Genomic DNA, 19,524 nt, shown 5'->3' with positions numbered 1-19,524 from the left:
TAGATGGTACTGAGGCCAGCCTGCCATCAGACACAAAGCTATAGTTAAATGGCCTAGAGGGCAAATTAAAGGAAATAATGGGAGACCCTTAACAGGGATTTGAAAATGGTGTTAGGTGGACTTAAAGGAACAGTGGAAAATTCAATCAGCCAATAATAGAGAAAAGAGATTTACATGTGGTATTTTTAGACCTGGCAAATGCGTTAGGTTTGGTAGCCTTATTTGGAGTGCGTTTGATTTTTTTTAGAGTGCCAGTGGTGGCACTCTAAAGGCAGTTTGGTACTTTCTCTGGTTACTCCATTAACTGGGAGAAAAGTGTGTTCATGCCCATCTCAGGGAGCCTAGACTCTTCCTTTACTGACAGCTTACCCTTTAAAATAGAATATGACCACTTCACCTATCTGGGAGTAGTTATACCAAAGGATCCCAAACTCCTATTTAAACTGAACTTTGGTGAAATGGTCTCAAAATTGAAGAAAAATATGGAGAGGTGGAGAATTTTGCCAGTGTCTTTGGTGGGGCGTGTGAATGTCATAAAAATGGTGGTTCTCCCCAGGTTCCTTTGCCTTTTTCAGAGCGTGCCTATTTTTTTGACTGCCTCTTTCTTTAAACAGATAGACACTATACTTCTGCCATTTGTCTGGGGCTATAAAGCACATCGTATTTCAAAAGCACACTTGCAGAAGCCAAAGCATATGGGGGGGCTGGCCCTGCCGGTATTCCAGCACTACTACTGGGCTGCTAATGCAAGGGCCATGACCTTCTGGCAAGATTACTTCATAGGTGATGCTACAGTAGCCATGGACGCCCCCAGGTGGCTAGACATGGAGGCGCATGTGAACCTAAAAAGCTCTCTTCCTGCAATGTTATTTTCTAAGTGTGATACGATTAATAAGATGGCTCTCAACAATTTTATCCTTCGGAACTCACTGAGAATATTGAGTCAAATCAAAAAGGTTTTCAAAGTACCTTCAACCTCGGCATATGCTCCAATATGTGATAACCATAATTTCCCCCCTGGTCAATCTGATATTGTTTTTTCATTATGGAAGGGAAAGGGACTGGCCACTATTAAAGATCTATATGTTGATCGTCACTTTGCCTCATTTAACGAACTTAAGTCTAAGTTTAATCTTACAAGCTCACACTTCTTTCGTTACCTGCAGGTTAGAAATTATGTCCGCAGTAATATCCCAGACTTTGAGACATGTCCTGCTGACTACCAGTTTTATAATCTCATGAGCCGATCACCAGTTTCAAAACACCTGATCTCTTATTTTGTTTCATATTTCTCTGTCCAATCTATGGCTTCCTCCGACCACATTAAAGATGTATGGTCCACAGAGCTTAGTATGGAAATTTCTGATGAGATGTGGGAGGAGGGACTTAGCAGGATACATAAATGTTCTATTAATGCCAGAGTCCAACTTATACAGTTTAAGGTCATTCACAGACTACATTACTCTAAAACCAAACTGCATAGAATCTATCCCTCTGTATCGCCTATCTGTGATCGTTGCATGTCCGCAGAGGGTAATCTTTCACATATGTTTTGGTTTTGTCCCAAGCTATTTAAGTACTGGGTAGACATTTTTGACTGGTATACCAAGGCGTACAAAAGAGAGATTGCCCCAGACTGCCTTCTAGCTTTACTCGGCTGTTCAGCTAACACTGCAGAATTACCTTACAATGAGCAGGAGGCCCTGATGTTTGGTATGGCTGTGGCCAAAAGAATTATCCTGAAGGAATGGAAAGATACGTCGTCTCCAAATTTTAAAAGATGGCTCACTGAGATGGTCTCCTCTCTGCAGCTGGAAAGCATTCGTCACAGTAGGTCTGAGACCTTGAACAAATTTGAAATGATATGGGGTCCCTTTTTGGAATGCTTAGCTAGAACATAAGTGCTTCTCAATGTCCTCCTGTGTATTTTCTGTACTATGTATTGACAACACTACTATGTATGTGTGTATATATATATGTATATATATATGTATGTGTATATATGTCAGAGAATCAGCCCCTTGCGCCCTTAGTGTATAGCATTTGACATGGTGTATGTTTGTTCATTGATGTGACAGTGTCTGGCAACATACTGTTTGTGTTCTTTTTATTTATTTTTTTATTTTTTTTGTGTTTGTGATTTGTCTTGATGTATGTTTGTGAAACTATAAAAGCTGAAAATAAAATATTATAGAGTGCCAGTGGTGATTGTAAACAAGTCTCCTGAACACGGAGAGACCAATCCCAAGTCGATCGGCACTTTCTCGGCCGAGCTATAGTCACTTGGGATTGGTCTCTCCGTGTTCAGGAGACTCAGGCGTATAAAAGTCTATTGGATCATGTCTCTAGCACCCCCACAGCCGTAGCTACAACCACTTACACCAAGGCTCTCATCCACATTCATTGTTGCGGTGGTCTATGTTTCATTGGTCGCCATGCTGTTTAGTGGTGTAATACATAACTTGACCAGCGAGTGGCAGCAAATCCCCCAGACCCACCCAGGCCGTCGGGGTTGAAGCAGAACGAGTCGGACGGCGAGGTTTCAAAAACAGTTCTAGACGGTTTTGATTGATTGATTGATTGAAAAGTTTATTAACAGATTGCAGAATGGGTACAGTACAGTACGGCTCAATACATACAATTGTTAAGAGGATGCAGACCTGAGAAAGACTTTCGTCTTGTTTACATCAGGGTCCTCGGCAGGGGCGTAGCTGGGGGGGGGGGGGGGTAGCTTAGGATGATTCCAAGGGCCCAGCACTGGAAGGGGGCCCCAAACATTTTTTTTTTTACTAGACATCACTCAGGTGTATTATTGATGCTCTCATTGATACTATGTTTGTTTCTGAAGTGTGTGTGTGTGTGTGTGTGTGTGTGTGTGTGTGTGTGTGTGTGTGTGTGTGTGTGTGTGTGTGTGTGTGTGTGTGTGTGTGTGAGATATATATAGAGAGAGGGGGGGCTTTGGTAGACTATTGCATTGGTCCATTCATTGAAGATGAACGCAATGCGACATCCTTTACTAGGCTCACCCACCAACAGTGCAGGTGCTGAACTCCTGATCCGAATGTATAGGTAAAAACCATATTATGCGTTTTCATCAAATGACAAAAAAAAATCCGCTTGCGCGCTTACATTCACTGGGGGCCTACAAATACATTCTTTCATGGGGCCCAGAATCTGGAGCTACACCCCTGGTCATGAGTGCGTGGTTTTACTCGCCTAGTCGCCTGTAACCTCGTTCCCAGCTTTACCCGTGCCGAGGGTGTTTTATAGCCACAATTTGAATGGGTCCGAACAGAGAAAAGTGGAGTCTCTGACCCTCCGAACAAGTGCTTGAAAATCCTACATTGAACATTCCGGTGTGAGTCTCTCTCACAAGTGCTGTAAAGGCAGCAATGGGAATATTTTGTTTGATAAAACAATTGTCATCATCACCTCCGTGTGTGTCTGTGTTTGTTTGTTTTCCCCCATTCCCTTTTGCATAGCAGCAGCTATTCTTCCTGGGGTCCAATATTTTTCATGGTGATGCACCAAAATATCCATTCTCATCACAATATATTGACAATGTGTGTGTGTTGTGTGTGTGTGTGTGTTGCAGCTTGTGAAAGGAATCCGATACCTCATCACAGTGGAGCTAAGCAACACTCAGTGTAAGAAGTCTGCGTTCTTGAGTACCTGTGACTTCTCCCCCGAGCTCCACAAACTGAAGGTATGGTGGTGTGTGTGTGTGGTGGGCGGTGAGTCAAGGCAAGTGTCAAGTGTTCCTTGGAGAAATTCAGGTGTCATAGTAGCATATGGGGAGGGGAGAGGGGAGGTACAGGCAGAAGAGGTAATAATAGTAATAGTAATGAACATAGACATAGTAATAGCACATAGTAATGATCAGAGGTGCGTTGCTCATGGGACGGGGTCGTGCAACCGGCTCTGTGAGCAAAAGCACGCGCCCGCACAACCAGCTTTGATAGCAATGCAACACTGGTAATTATGATAATAGTAGTGGAATGGCAGGATTCAATCGGTCAATAATAATAGTGATGATAGTAGCCTACATGGTCCATAACATAGCAGCACACTGCACCAGAGTCCGTGCAGTGTTTAGTAAGAGTCAGACAGTCCTAACAGGCCAAGAGAGAGAGAGTTCAGTATTTTGTGATAAAAGCTAACCATTTCACAACAGAAAGTTAACAAACTGGCTAGTGTGTGTGTGTCAATCTAAGTTAAGCATGCATTTGTTCAGCTTTAGTCTTGGCAATATAATGTGACCTTGATCTTGTGACGAAGGCCTTCTCATGACTTGGATTGCCACACACACACACACACACACACACACACACACACACACACACACACACACACACACACACACACACACACACACACACACACACACACACACACACACACACACACACACACACACACACACACACACACACACACACACACACACACACACACACACACACACACACACACACACACACACACACACACACACACACACACACACACACACACACACACACACACACACACACACACACACACACACACACACACACACACACACACACACACACACATTTCTCTTTTTACTCCCATGTTCTCATGATATTAAGGGAACTTGCCCCCTCCAAAACATGCCCCTGAGGTCTAAACTGGTGAACATTGTGTTAGTCTGGAGCTGATGTCAGCAGACAAGGAAGAAGAAGAGTTTCAGTCTAAATTGAGATATGAGGCTGCATTCGTTCATGGTTCATAGGTGGGAAGTTGGAAGTCGGTAACATGCCATCTCCGACCTACGTCTACAAAGTCTGAAAAACATGGGTGTTCACGCTAAGCGCTTTATTGAAATGTTCTTACAATTTGTCTCGCATGAACTACAACTCGCAAACGTTTGTACGATGTGAGTGGCCATGTTGACATGACGTCAAATGATGCTGAGGCTTGAACTTTGGGTTAGGAACTCCAAGTTGACATTTATTTAATAATTGACAATTATTCTGTATTTTTTCGGACTTTTCTTCAACAGTTTGTATTTATTAGGTATCATAAGGCATAGGGTTTAAGGCCATTGTTTGGATTTAATACATTCTACTCAGGTAATTTGTAATTGTGAAATATATATATATATTTTTTAATTTTATTATTATTATTATTATTATTATTATTATTATTATTATTATTATTATTATTATTATTATTATTATTATTATTATTATTATTATTATTATTATTATTATTATTATTATTATTATTATTATTATTATTATTATTATTATTATTATTATTATTATTATTATTATTATTATTATTATTATTATTATTATTATTATTATTTTCTTTTACCTTTATTTAACCAGGCAGGTCAATTAAGAACAAATTCTTATTTACAATGATGGCCTGGCGAGAGGACACAGGGATCTCTCGAAGAAGGGTATACAGACCAAAAGCAAAAACGAAATACTGTAGACCAAAAAAACAAAAAGAACAATCCAGATAAGACTATTGGACAAAAACGATACATACATTGCAGACTAGAGGTAAGGGAAATAATTAAAACACCAAACAAACAACCAAATAACAAGTTCAAGTTTCTTTATTAGTTGTCATACAAGAATACAGAATACTTTTATATGAAATGCTTTTTTCTGTTTTGCAAGGTATGTAAGACATGAAGCAGAACAGACTATTTACATAGTCAGATAAAAGGCTGGGTGACAATTGCAGGTGTGTGTACAACTCTGTGATAGAGTCCTAGTCCTTAAAAGTAGTGAGGGGGGGTCAAGTTTATTTTTATTTATTTTCAGCAACGTGTATGTTTTTATGGTTCAGCAAAGCCTATTAAGTTTGAGGGTCTGAAAAAGCCAAATCAAATTACAATTGAAAGTGGAGTTTTCAAGCTCTTGATCAGTTAAGATAATACCTTTATTGTCTCAGGGGAGAAATTGTCTTCTTGTGGACGGCACCACAGGGCAATGAATAAATAATAATAAAAATAAGCAATAAGATAAATTACACATCCCTACTCCATTTCTGACAAAGTGATGGCAACTCATGATGGAATATTACTGACCATATTAGCCTGATAAAGACATTTAGGAAATCACTGTCGTTTTTTGAAAAAGCAATAAACAGGATCAGGTAAAGTCATTACAGCAATTAAAAGGATTGTGATCACTATCAGGATAGTAATTTGGAGTGACTCATTACTTTTGGCTGCAGATCCAGGATGATGATGTTTGATATTCGTTTTATAGACACGTTATCCTGTGTGTTATTATCTTCACAATGTTTCCAACATTCTTATGGACACCTATATAATAGTAATAAATAACATTAATAATAACATAACATGGTGATGTGTGTGTGCGTGTTTGTGTGTGTGTGTACCAGACAGAGGTTTGTGTGTTCGAGGTCTGGGATATTCCATGGCAGGGGACCTCTACTCTGCTGAAACAGAAATGCCAGCCAGCAGGTCAGTCAGTGGGCGGTTTGGTGTGGTATGGTGCCGTGTGGTGCGGTCTGGTGGTGGTATGGTGCTGTGTGGCGTGGTTATGACTCATCACATAAACACTAAGACCCCCAACAAGGAAGGGTTTTAGTGGGTTTGTACTGCTGTGTTTAGTCTTGCCACAACGATACAGTATGTAACGAGTTGGTTAACCTATGTTTACATTTGTCAGTTCAATCATGTCTGACAGGGTTAGGCAAATTCTAAAATACCTGCTACATTAGTATTGTTTATTTGCTCTGACACTCATGATGAATTCAGATCTGTACAGTAGCTGTTATGTTAATTCGCAGTTACTTTGTCTTTTTCATTGCTTCTATTATCAGTTGAGCCTCAGTCCAAAGAGACCAACAGTGTCGGTGACCTGCCTCGCTCCACCAGCCAACCACAGGAGGTAATACTGAGATTAATTAATTTGTTCATTCATTCAATCTTTATTTTGAATGTACACTGAGGGGCAACCTTCATTTACATGTTACATAGTCATCATAAATGTCATCAACAATCATCAATTAATATGCAAAGTACAAGAAAGAGAGATAGATTATTTGTATAGATTAATTCAAAACATTACACACTCTAACACAATTGAAAAACCATTACAGATTGTGGTGACCTGCTTGGTCACCACCAGTGCTCTAAATCGACCCACGGACACTAGTGCACCTCATTTCAATGTTCCCTGCAGGGAATTCCATGATTCAGGAGCAGAGAAGCTAAAGGCAGATCTACCAAGTTCAGTACAAACTATGAATATATTTATCATATTATAGTTTGACAGCAACACTGCTAATAAACTACACTGTTATGTTGTTTTATTTCCATTGTATCTGACAATCGAAGATGAAGTATGACTGATATATATTATATTTGCACTGAAAAAAAAACACAGATTTGGATGTACTTGATGAAAAAGACTGCACATCAGTTCAACAGTGCAACAATATTCAAATGTTTTATCAAAACAAATGATCTTTAATAATTTGTGCTGATAAAAACACATTCTAATGCACGCAATTATCTTCGGTAAATTCAGAGGTTTTTTTCTCAGCATAATAACAGTATAGTAACATGACCACTGGCGGACACAGTGAAGTCACATATTTTACTTCCTTTTTGTGTTCTTTTATTTACGTGCATTGTAAAGCTTTTTTTTTTCTTTTTTTTGTTGCTGTGTAAAAGCTGCCGTAATAATAAACTCCCAACATGAACTTGATAAGATTTGTGTTTTTGATGGTGAGTCTGTGTGATGTGATCTGCAGGAGTGTGTGGTGCTGCTGGGCCAGTTCAAAGAGTTCATGGTGAAATACAACAAGCTCTACAGCAGTCAGGAGGGTGAGTTATTGAGACATACGATATCATATTTATCAAGGTTGGGATCTACTTACTTTCAACGGAGACCTTTAACAGAACGTTTAGAACATCCATTCGTCCTTCATGTAGGAAGAAACAATGGTTGCTATGTGCAAAGCAACAGTTGCTATGTGTTGATATGAGAAATGTATCAACAAAAACTTTATAATTTGTTCACGTATTTTGATTATGAAATTATGAAAATAAAACTCACAGTGGAACAGTATTATCATCTGTGTTTTACCTATTCTACCACTGCACAGAAATGAGACATTTTCTTTTGAAAGTGGCAGCCATGTTGGAAGGTTATATGTTGTGGTTATACTGGGCAGCTCCCTGGTGTGAATATATGTAAATGTTTGAATGTTAACCAGGGTGTTGCTGAAAAAGAGCATCTGTGCTCAGCGAATCTATACTGGGTAAATAAAGGCAAATAATGTTGTCCTATGAATGCTAAATTCAAAGGACAAATCCACCATTGCATTTTTTTTTACTTTCAGTACAAGAGCTGATATGTAACAGTTATACACACGTTATTAATGTATTGTATGCTGTTAAATGTTACTTAAATTACCTTAGTAAAACATAGCTAATCAAGAGACAAACGAACAGGCACAGAAAGAAGGATTCATTTGTTAGTAAATGGCAGATAAGACATAACCAATAAGTCAGTATGAGATAAGGATAAGAAGGATGTCTAGCTGAGAAAATGGATAGGAGGTTGGATTAGTTCTCTAGTTGGAATGAAACCCCTAACCCTTGCAGTGTTGGTACCATGTTCTCCCTTTAAACCTGGCAGTGTTAGTACCATGTTCTACCTTTAACCCTGGCAGTGTTCATGATTAACAACAACTGATGTGATCCAGGCAACGTGAAGGAGCTTTCAAACCACTGCTCCCCAAACCTGGAGAACATAGCCATAAAGTGCAGACCATTCTTTCTCCCGAGAGAATTAACGTCGGCCATTTTGATTGGAGTGTATATTCCCCCCCACGCAAACACGGGAGCGGCACTTTCAGTTCTTCACGACGAGGTAAACAAACTCCAAACAGCTAACGTTGACGCTGCTATTGTGGTTGCGGGTGATTTTAATAGCGCTAATCTGAGGAAAGTGTTGCTAAATTTCTATCAGCATGTGACTTGTTCCACCAGAGGCGGGAATATCCTAGACCATTGCTACCGGTACTCGCAATTTAAGAACAGGTACAAGTCTCAAGCTGCTAGTGCATTCGGCAAATCAGATCATGACGCCATCTTTCTTTTACCGGAGTACAGACAAAGTCTCAAGCGCGCCCCTGTAGTAACGCGAGAGGTTAATCGCTGGACTGTGGAGTCAGAAGAGACGCTCCACTCTGCACTTGAATGTACAAAATGGAGTGTGTTCCGCGACAACACAGACAATATTAATGACTACACAGAAACAGTGCTAGACTTTGTTTGTACTTTGGTAGAAGAAACAATCCCCTCTACCACAATTAGAGTACCAAAACCAAAAGCCTTGGCGAGATACAACGTAAGGAGGACAGTAATAGAGACAAAACGGCGCTACAGGGATACAATTGAACTTCAATATGAACAGGCTTACTCTAGAGGTATGTGGCTGGGCCGCCTGAATACTTTCCACAACAAATTCGTGTTTTCCGCTTCTCTGATTGGCCACGCGCGTGTGACATGTGCGCCAATCGTGGGACCGCACGTTTTTGGATGGTTAAGCTTAGGCGCTCTTTCGAAGTTGGTTAAGGTTAGAGTTTGTCTTAGAGCAGGGCGATAGAACGCATGCCCTGATTCCAAACTCTAACCTTAACCAACTGCGAAAGAGTCGCCTAAGCTTAACCAGTGATAAACTAGGCGTTAGGTAGTTTGCAGGCTGTTAGACCCGGAAATAGGCGCATAACTTGCCATCCCACGATTGGCGCACATGTCACATGACCTGGCCAATCAGAGCGCAAAACTCGAACGCGGAAACACAAATTTGTTGTGCTTGGCGTAGACGCGGCAGGGCCTCAGAGCGATGACAGACTACAAAGGCACCTCCCTCAAGCTGAACAGTGACATCTCCTTAGCAAATGATCTCAATACCTTCTATGCGAGGTTTGAGGCTGTGAATAACAACACCAGCCTACAAACCACTGCAATGGAGGGCGGGGGGGCACTGCCGATGGAGACTCAGTGTTCAGGATAACAGAACATGAGGTGAGGAGGACCTTTAACACTTTGAGTGTCACAGACGCGTTTTGTCGTTAGTTCATGCCGACTGTAGTGCCACCAACGCTATATAGCGTTTGTTTGTCGTATTTTTTTTTATTAGCGATTTGAATTCATATTTCATCAATCGAGCCTCACGCTAGTACTGCAGACTCTCTGAGCTCCATTTGGAAAATACCGCCCCCTATCGTCTCCGGACGGTACTGCACCCCATTGGATTAGACTGATGGGGGGGGGGGGGGGGGGGGGTCCAGCCTCCTCATTTTACTTCTCCGGCGAGGCATCCGAAGAGACCCAAGTGATCGCCGAGCCGGAAAACGCGTGGAATACATATTTACAGTACCCGGCGCTGAATCAATAAACGCAATTTATTTGACCAGTCTTGGGGTAATCGGATCTATTTTCACAGAGATATCAGCGTTTGCCCCATGTGTGTGTGTGTGTGTGCGATCAGGAAATTAGAGAATATATTTTTCAGATCGCTTCTCTAGCGTGCATAAGTACACTATACTATCGATCATCTAGCGTTTATTTGAAAACTATTCATAAATAGGCCGAAAAATGACAACGTTTTTTGTGTATTCCAGAATATTCCAGTAAATGCCGTTTATCACGGAAAAGTTATATTTTCCTGAAACGTTCAAGAAAACAAGGGCTTTTCAAAATGCTATAAAACGGAAATTAACCGATTTAAAAAAACAATCCGTTTCGACAATGTTGACTGCAAACAATCATTGATAAGCGACGGGCAGATTAGACACATAGCCATAATTTAAGACAGAGATTATGCGTTCACAAATATGAGAACGCTATCATTGAAGTGGGTGGTGGCATTCAACCATGTTTTACCATGTTAACCAATGGCAACCAAAGTGTTAAAGGGGAACTATTTTACTATTTCTTTCACTATTTGGGCACTTTTACACAATTCCTGTGAGTCTATGGAACACCTCTGTAATATATATATATTTTTTATTCATTGTTTTGTATTTCTAATCAAGTCCTCAAAAACAGCATTTTTCTACCTCAAGATTTCGAGCTGTTTTGAGCCTGGGCTTCTAAACCACTGTGTGTGGCCGTGTTCGCCTGAACATTAACATGCAGCAGTGACTATATGACATCACATATAGGCACATTTTCAAACGACTCAGTTCAGTGAGGGTGAATATTGTGAGAGGAGAATTGGAAGAATGCGCCAATATGAGCATTTTGAGACATAGATCATATTAATATAAGTTCACATAGCCATGGCCGCCTAGTTATAGTTGAAAGTGGGGGTGCAAGAATATTATTTTGATAAATTTTTTTTTTTTATTAATTTTTTTTTCTTTTTTTTTTGACAGGCAAGGGGTGGTTTGGAGGGGGTCCGGCACGAGCCCCTCCATGGCAGACTTTTTTTTAAATGTAATGAACCTGTACGTGCAATTTCCTGCAATATAGAGCCTTCAATCTTGACCAATAAAGCTGCTCTTTTCACTATAAAACTCAGTTTATATTGCAGTATGATAGCCAATTACTATAATAATAATATATTATACTGTATATACACTGTATATTGATTTTTCGCTCATTCATTTTTATTAAATCAATCTCCTTTCAAATAGGCCAAGTTTTTAATAAGAAAGAGAAAAAAGATATATTTCCATTACCTGTAAATCTTGTGTCTCTTTCTCTCCTTCTCTGCCTCCTCCCTGAGTCTGCAGTGCACAATCATGACATCGATCTCAAAAAAAAAAAAAAGTAAAAAAAAAAAAAAAAAAAAAAAAAAAAAATGGAGGGCCCCCGTCACTATAGGCCCACGGGCCGCGGCCGTCGTTAATCCGGCCCTGCTCGTCTGCCATATAGATAGCGTTAACGTTTGCAAATGAAGTCAACGTCATCCAGCTCACACCACATATCTAGATAACGTTAGCTAGCGGCTAGCACTAAAGCTAATGCCAACCAGAGAGGGAAACGTTATTATTATTTATTCGAGGAAACCGTATGACCAGATCGCAATTCGGGACCGTGAAACACTTTTATTGTATTGCGTGGTAGAACCGTAGAAGTTCTACTACCACTCAATAGTAACTTATGTCTAACATAATCCTTTTATTTGAACAACTTACTGGAAAAGCCTGCCTGCCTGGTCTGCCACCAATATTATGACACACTCTGTGCGCTTTGATATTTACACTCAGCCTACCTGCAGCCAGACTGCAGCGCTGTGTGCCAAAAGGTCTACGCGCTGGAGATGGGAGGCACTGGATCAAACCATAATGGGGCAGGGGGGGGGGGGTTCGCAATCTTTGGAAACTTAAAAACTTGTTATTAAGTGTCATTGCGTATTATTAATTTGATTGAAATTACGTAGTTATGGTTAGATAATATTGATATATTGGGGGGGGATATATCAATGATCAAAAAGTGAGGGAGCAAAGAGACAAGCTTGCTCCCCCAAGTTCAATACTGGTAGAGCACCCGCTTCGCCTGCTCAATTACGTAGGCGCCTATGCACATAGCTAGGAAACAATGCTAAACACTCAAAAAGGCCATTTATAAGTTGTTCCCCTTTAAGAAAGTGAATATCAGGAAGGCAGCAGGACCGGACGGTATCCCCGGCCGCGTCCTAAAAGTCTGTGCCGACCAACTGGCCCCGGTATTCACTGACATATTTAACCTGTCCTTAGAACAGGCTGTCATCCCCACCTGTCTGAAGAAGTCCACCATTATCCCTGTACCCAAAAAACCCAAGCCTGCTTGCCTGTAGCTCTCACCTCCATAGCCATGACGTGCTTTGAGAAGCTAGTGAAGGGCTACATCTGTTCCTCCCTCCCCAACACCCTGGACCCCCTGCAATTTGCATATCGCCCCAACAGGTCCACGGAGGACGCCATAGCCCATGTGCTGCACACAGCAGCATCACACCTGGACAAGAGGCAGGGGAACTATGTGAGAATGCTATTCATCGACTACAGCTCAGCATTCAATACCATAGTCCCCTCCAAACTCATAGCCAAGCTCAGGGACCTGGGCTTGAACTATGACCTCTGCCAGTGGGTCTTGGACTTCCTGACGGCGTCTATTTTTTAACCAACGGAGTTCCAGTTCCGCGTTCTGCGATCTGATTGGCCACTGACGTTTCTGGTGCGATCTGATTGGCCACTGACGTTTCTGGTCATGTGACATGTGCGCCCAATCGCGTGACGCCTGTGTCTTTGCCCATTTCCGCCTCGAACGGCATGCAAACTACCTAACGCCTAGTTCAGGGGTCGGCAACTTGCGGCTCCGAGGTGGCATGTGGCTCTTTAGCCAATCAGCTGCGGCTCCATGGCCTAAACTTTTTTTTTTTTTTTTTTTTTTTTTTTTTTATTTTTGGAGATCGATGTCATACTGTGACACTGAAATGAAAAAATATTTCATCAACTAAGATATTTAGTCAACAAAAATATTTCATCAACTAAAATATACAGTACGTCACACCCCGCGCCTCTCCCTGCCGTCTGCAAGTGGCTAATCTTGAGTTTCCGACCCCCCAGTAAGCTAACCATGGATAAATCCAAAAAAAGGAAAATCTGAGGAAAATAGAGGGATTCATTTGCTTTCACGACTAACGATGCAGGCTTACCTGTATGCCTGATATGTGGTGCGAAATTTGCGAACAACGAAAAATTAACTTTTTATTTTATAGATTTTTCACAAATAAGGGAAGGACTCTAATAGAGCTGCATAGTTCAGGGTTTTATTTCAAAGTAGGTCTACAGATGCCAGTGTTTTTTCTCCTTTTCTGTGTTTTATTTAAAAGTAGGTCTACACATGGTAGTTGTTTTTCAAAGTGGACTACTTTTTATTTGATAAATGTTCCACAAATAAGGGAAGGACTCAAATATACCTGAATATTTCAGGGTTTTATTTCAAAGTCGGTCTACAGACACCAGTGTTTTGTCTCCTTCTGTGTTTTATTAAAAATAGGTCTACACAGCCAGTCTTTTTTCTCCTCTTCATAAGAGTTTGAGGTTTTCCTTTGTTATAACAGGTAAAAACAGCAATAAAAAAACATTTTTCTTTTTGTTGCTTTATAATCCCATTAATGCAACAAACTGTGTGCTATAAGTATAAAGTATAATAAATCACAAATTACTTTGGGTATGCAATTGTCAGGTGTTTTATGCTAAATGTGGGGTATGCTTGGGGATATATAAAACGTTATACACTGTGTTATCTTCATTTTAAGGGTAAATAGGTTGTGCGGCTCCCTGAGCATTTTATTTTGTGGGACGGGGGAAAAGTGGCTCTTTTGACAATAAAGGTAGCTGACCCCTGGCCTAGTTTATCACTGGTTAAGCTTAGGCGACTCTTTCGAAGTTGGTTAAGGTTAGAGTTTGGAATCAGGGCTGGTGTTCTATCGCCCTGCTCTAAGACAAACTCTAACCTTAACCAACTTCGAAAGAGTGCCTAAGCTTAACCGGTGAAAGAAACAGGCGTCACACGATTGGCCGCACATGTCACACGACCAGAAACGTCAGTGGCCAATCAGATTGCAGAATGCGCACGCGGAACTGGAAATCCGTTGGTAAAAGTATTGACGCTTCCTGACGGGCAGACCCCAGGTGGTGAGAGCAGGCAACTGCACCTCCTCATCCATCACTCTCAACATAGGGGCCCCCCAGGGCTGTGTTCTGAGTCCCCTCCTCTACTCCCTGTACACACATGACTGTGTGGCACAGCGGAACAACAACACAATCATCAAATTTGCTGAAGACACAGTCGTGGTGGGCCTGATATCTGCAAACGACGAGAGTGCCTACCTGGAAGAGGTAAAGGTTCTAGCGGGATGGTGTCAAGAGAACAGCCTCTCCCTGAAGGTCAGCAAAACAAAAGAGATGATTGTGGACTTTAGGAGGTCGGGGGTCAGGGACTACAGCCCCCTCAGCATCGACAGGGCACCGGTTGAGAGAGTGAACAGTTTTAAGTACCTCGGAGCCCACATATCCGAGGACTTGACATGGACCACACACATTAACAGTGTTATCAAGAAGGCACGACAACGCCTCTACTTCCTTAGGCGCCTAAGGAAGTTCAAGGTGAGTCAGAAGATCCTCAAGAACTTCTACTCATGCACAATAGAGAGCATCCTGACTGGCAATATCACCTTCTGGTTTGGGAATAGCACTGCACAAGACCATAGCAGACTACAGAGAGTGGCCCGTTCAGCCGGACGCACAATTGGAGGGGGGCTTCCCACCCTCCAGAACATTTACAACAAGCGGTGCAGGGGTAAGGCTAAGAGAATAATCAAAGACCCCAGCCACCCAAACAACTGCCTCTTTGAACTGCTGCGATCAGGCAAGCGATACCGGAGTCTCATGGCAAGCACAGAGAGACTCAGAAGGAGCTTCCATCCCCAGGCCATCAGGCTGCTCAATGAACAATAACAAACCATCAAATACACCCACAGCACACACATCCACACATCCACACACTCACTTTAAATAAACAACACACTGTAGCACCCACTTTACCCACTTTAGACACTAACACACTTTATATTTATTGGTAAGGACATTTGCACATCAATCTCATACCTCATTGCACCTCACCACCACAAGGTGGCACCACAAGCTAAGCTACCTCACCATTTCGACACTACTGTATATTGCTGTAACTCAGTTACCTTCTCTACTCTGCATTGTATGTATTGTATATACTGTACATATACTGTATATATGTATATTGAACATTTTTGGGTTGTTTACACTTGTTTACGTACTTGACTTTCTATTTTATACTTATATTATACTTATTTTATACTATCTTTTTATTTTATCTAGCACACTCTCAGGAGCAAAACAGAAAGAAGCATTTCATGCAAAAGTATTCTGTATTTCTGTATGACAACTAATAAAGAAACTTGAACTTGAGTGTACCATGCTCTATACCTTTAACCCTGGCAGTGTTAGTACCATGCTCTATATACCTTTAACCCTGGCAGTGTTAGTACCATGCTCTATACCTTTAACCCTGGCAGTGTTAGTACCATGCTCTATATACCTTTAACCCTGGCAGTGTTAGTACCATGCTCTATATACCTTTAACCCTGGCAGTGTTAGTACCATGCTCTATATACCTTTAACCCTGGCAGTGTTAGTACCATGCTCTATATACCTTTAACCCTGGCAGTGTTAGTACCATGCTCTATATACCTTTAACCCTGGCAGTGTTAGTACCATGCTCTATATACCTTTAACCCTGACAGTGTTAGTACCATGCTCTATATACCTTTAACCCTGGCAGTGTTAGTACCATGCTCTATATACCTTTAACCCTGGCAGTGTTAGTACCATGCTCTATATACCTTTAACCCTGGCAGTGTTAGTACCATGCTCTATATACCTTTAACCCTGGCAGTGTTAGTACCATGCTCTATATACCTTTAACCCTGGCAGTGTTAGTACCATGCTCTATATACCTTTAACCCTGGCAGTGTTAGTACCATGCTCTATATACCTTTAACCCTGGCAGTGTTAGTACCATGCTCTCTATACCTTTAACCCTGGCAGTGTTAGTACCATGCTCTATATACCTTTAACCCTGGCAGTGTTAGTACCATGCTCTATATACCTTTAACCCTGGCAGTGTTAGTACCATGCTCTATATACCTTTAACCCTGGCAGTGTTAGTACCATGCTCTATATACCTTTAACCCTGGCAGTGTTAGTACCATGCTCTATATACCTTTAACCCTGGCAGTGTTAGTACCATGCTCTATATACCTTTAACCCTGGCAGTGTTAGTACCATGCTCTATATACCTTTAACCCTGGCAGTGTTAGTACCATGCTCTATATACCTTTAACCCTGGCAGTGTTAGTACCATGCTCTATATACCTTTAACCCTGGCAGTGTTAGTACCATGCTCTATATACCTTTAACCCTGGCAGTGTTAGTACCATGCTCTATATACCTTTAACCCTGGCAGTGTTAGTACCATGCTCTATACCTTTAACCCTGGCAGTGTTAGTACCATGCTCTATACCTTTAACCCTGGCAGTGTTAGTACCATGCTCTATATACCTTTAACCCTGGCAGTGTTAGTACCATGCTCTATATACCTTTAACCCTGGCAGTGTTAGTACCATGCTCTATATACCTTTAACCCTGACAGTGTTAGTACCATGCTCTATATACCTTTAACCCTGGCAGTGTTAGTACCATGCTCTATATACCTTTAACCCTGGCAGTGTTAGTACCATGCTCTATACCTTTAACCCTGGCAGTGTTAGTACCATGCTCTATATACCTTTAACCCTGGCAGTGTTAGTACCATGCTCTATATACCTTTAACCCTGGCAGTGTTAGTACCATGCTCTATACCTTTAACCCTGGCAGTGTTAGTACCATGCTCTATATACCTTTAACCCTGGCAGTGTTAGTACCATGCTCTATATACCTTTAACCCTGGCAGTGTTAGTACCATGCTCTATATACCTTTAACCCTGGCAGTGTTAGTACCATGCTCTCTATACCTTTAACCCTGGAAGTGTTAGTACCATGCTCTATACCTTTAACCCTGGCAGTGTTAGTACCATGCTCTATATACCTTTAACCCTGGCAGTGTTAGTACCATGCTCTATATACCTTTAACCCTGACAGTGTTAGTACCATGCTCTATATACCTTTAACCCTGACAGTGTTAGTACCATGCTCTACCCATTGAGCTACAGGAACACCTGTACAATTGACTAAAACACAGTTCTTCTTCAGTCTTCTTGTGTCGAAATGTTAGTGTGCTCCGGTACTTTTTTTGGGTTCAGTGGTGGAGAAGTGACCCATAGTCCATAGAACTGTGTTTTAAAAACAAACATAAATATTTTATATAAATACACCAATTACATTATACGTGGTCTGCCACATGGGCTGGATACCTATTATGGTGGAAATGGAAGCCAATCTTGAGACACAGAGTATAGTAATCCAATAGCTTTCAATATACCCATAGATTTCATCAATGTGTTATATTGACCTTTGACCCTGCAGAGGCGGACCATCGCCTGCGTATCTTCCACCAGAACCTGAAAACAGCCGAGAAGCTTCAGTCTATGGACCAGGGATCAGCTGAGTATGGGGTCACCAAGTTCAGCGACCTCACTGGTAGGCCTAGCTAGTGTGTGTGTGTGTTTTCAGCTTACTTGACATGACTGAGTAAATACAATACTTGCTTTGTAATGTATATGACCCTGATATATATGATCTCCCTTCATCTCTCTCTCTCTCTCTCTCTCTCTCTCCTAACTCACTTCTTCTTATACAGAGGAGGAGTTTCGCTCCACATACCTGAACCCCATGCTGAGCCAGTGGACTCTACATCGGCCAATGAAACCGGCCGCTCCTGTCAGTGGTCCCACCCCCCCCAGCTGGGATTGGAGGGAGCATGGAGCAGTCAGCCCTGTTAAGAACCAGGTAGAGGTCTTAAGAGAGAGCTGAGCAAACACATGTTGATTGATCTGCTGATAGATCTGTTGATAAAGCCGTCTCATTTTCAAAGGGAGCTTGTTGACAACGCACACACACACACACACACACACAAAACAATCAAAAACACTAATGCTATTCTAAGCATGAGCATAAGGGCCCTGCTAACTCAATGCAACACGGAGATAAAACACACAGAATGTATACCAGAGACACTCTATATAATGAGGAGACAGAGCTCAACCATTCAGGATGGACTCATCATCATTCGTGTCCAACAAAAGGATACTCTTGGATGAATGTAGCCGGGCCCTAAGGGTTAAAGGAACACGCCAACATTATGGGAAATGTGCCAGTGTTTCCCCTGATTTTTATTATTTTTTGTTAACATTTTAAAGTTAAATGCATCAATCTGGTGCACTTTGAGAGCAAAATAAAGAGGCTAGATCTATGATGAACTTTGTGCTCAAAACACAAAATCGACTAGATTGCAGTGCTTTCTCCCTGCAGCCTTTTCCTCAGGTCAGTCTTTTACATTAAGCACCCCCCCCCCCCCACAGCCCAAATGAAATGACGCTCACAGCACCGAAACTGCACTGGTTAAAGTCATCAACGACCTCCTCATCTCCGCTGATTCCGGTGCCCTCAACATCCTGATCCTACTCGATCTCAGTGCAGCCTTTGACACAGTGTGTCACTCCATCCTCCTCCAAAGGCTGCACCAACTGGGTGTTGAGGGCACAGCACTTGGCTGGTTCTCCTCCTACCTCACAGACAGACACCAATTCATCTCCCTCTCCGGCCACACCTCCTCCCCCTCCCCAGTCACATTGGGGGTCCCCCAAGGCTCAGTCCTTGGCCCCCTGCTCTTCATTTGCTACATTCTCCCCCTTGGTCACATCATCCGTAAATACCACCTCAACTTCCACTGCTACGCTGATGACACCCAAATCTACATCAGTACACAATCCCCCCACAGTCACATCGAATCCTGCATTACCGAAC

General features: G+C 41.8%; 1 protein-coding gene across 1 annotated transcript in view; it reads left to right on the top strand.

The window, feature by feature from the left end:
• Nucleotides 1-755: 755 nt before the first annotated feature.
• LOC311238049 (cathepsin F-like) overlaps nt 756-19,524 on the top strand; it is a gene marked incomplete at its 5' end in the record, with an annotated part of 42,171 nt that continues 23,402 nt past the window's right edge. Inside the window, 7 exons of the mRNA XM_084326013.1 lie at nt 756-836; nt 3,596-3,706; nt 6,394-6,495; nt 6,849-6,905; nt 7,774-7,846; nt 18,085-18,198; nt 18,359-18,507. Coding sequence (XP_084182139.1) covers nt 756-836; nt 3,596-3,706; nt 6,394-6,495; nt 6,849-6,905; nt 7,774-7,846; nt 18,085-18,198; nt 18,359-18,507 — 687 coding nt within the window. The remainder of the gene's footprint in view (nt 837-3,595; nt 3,707-6,393; nt 6,496-6,848; nt 6,906-7,773; nt 7,847-18,084; nt 18,199-18,358; nt 18,508-19,524) is intronic.

Source organism: Notolepis coatsorum (genome assembly GCF_963971535.1).
Source record: "Notolepis coatsorum genome assembly, chromosome: 12".
Classification (NCBI taxonomy): Eukaryota; Metazoa; Chordata; class Actinopteri; order Aulopiformes; family Paralepididae; genus Notolepis; species Notolepis coatsorum.
This window is presented reverse-complemented; position numbering and strand designations above follow the sequence as displayed.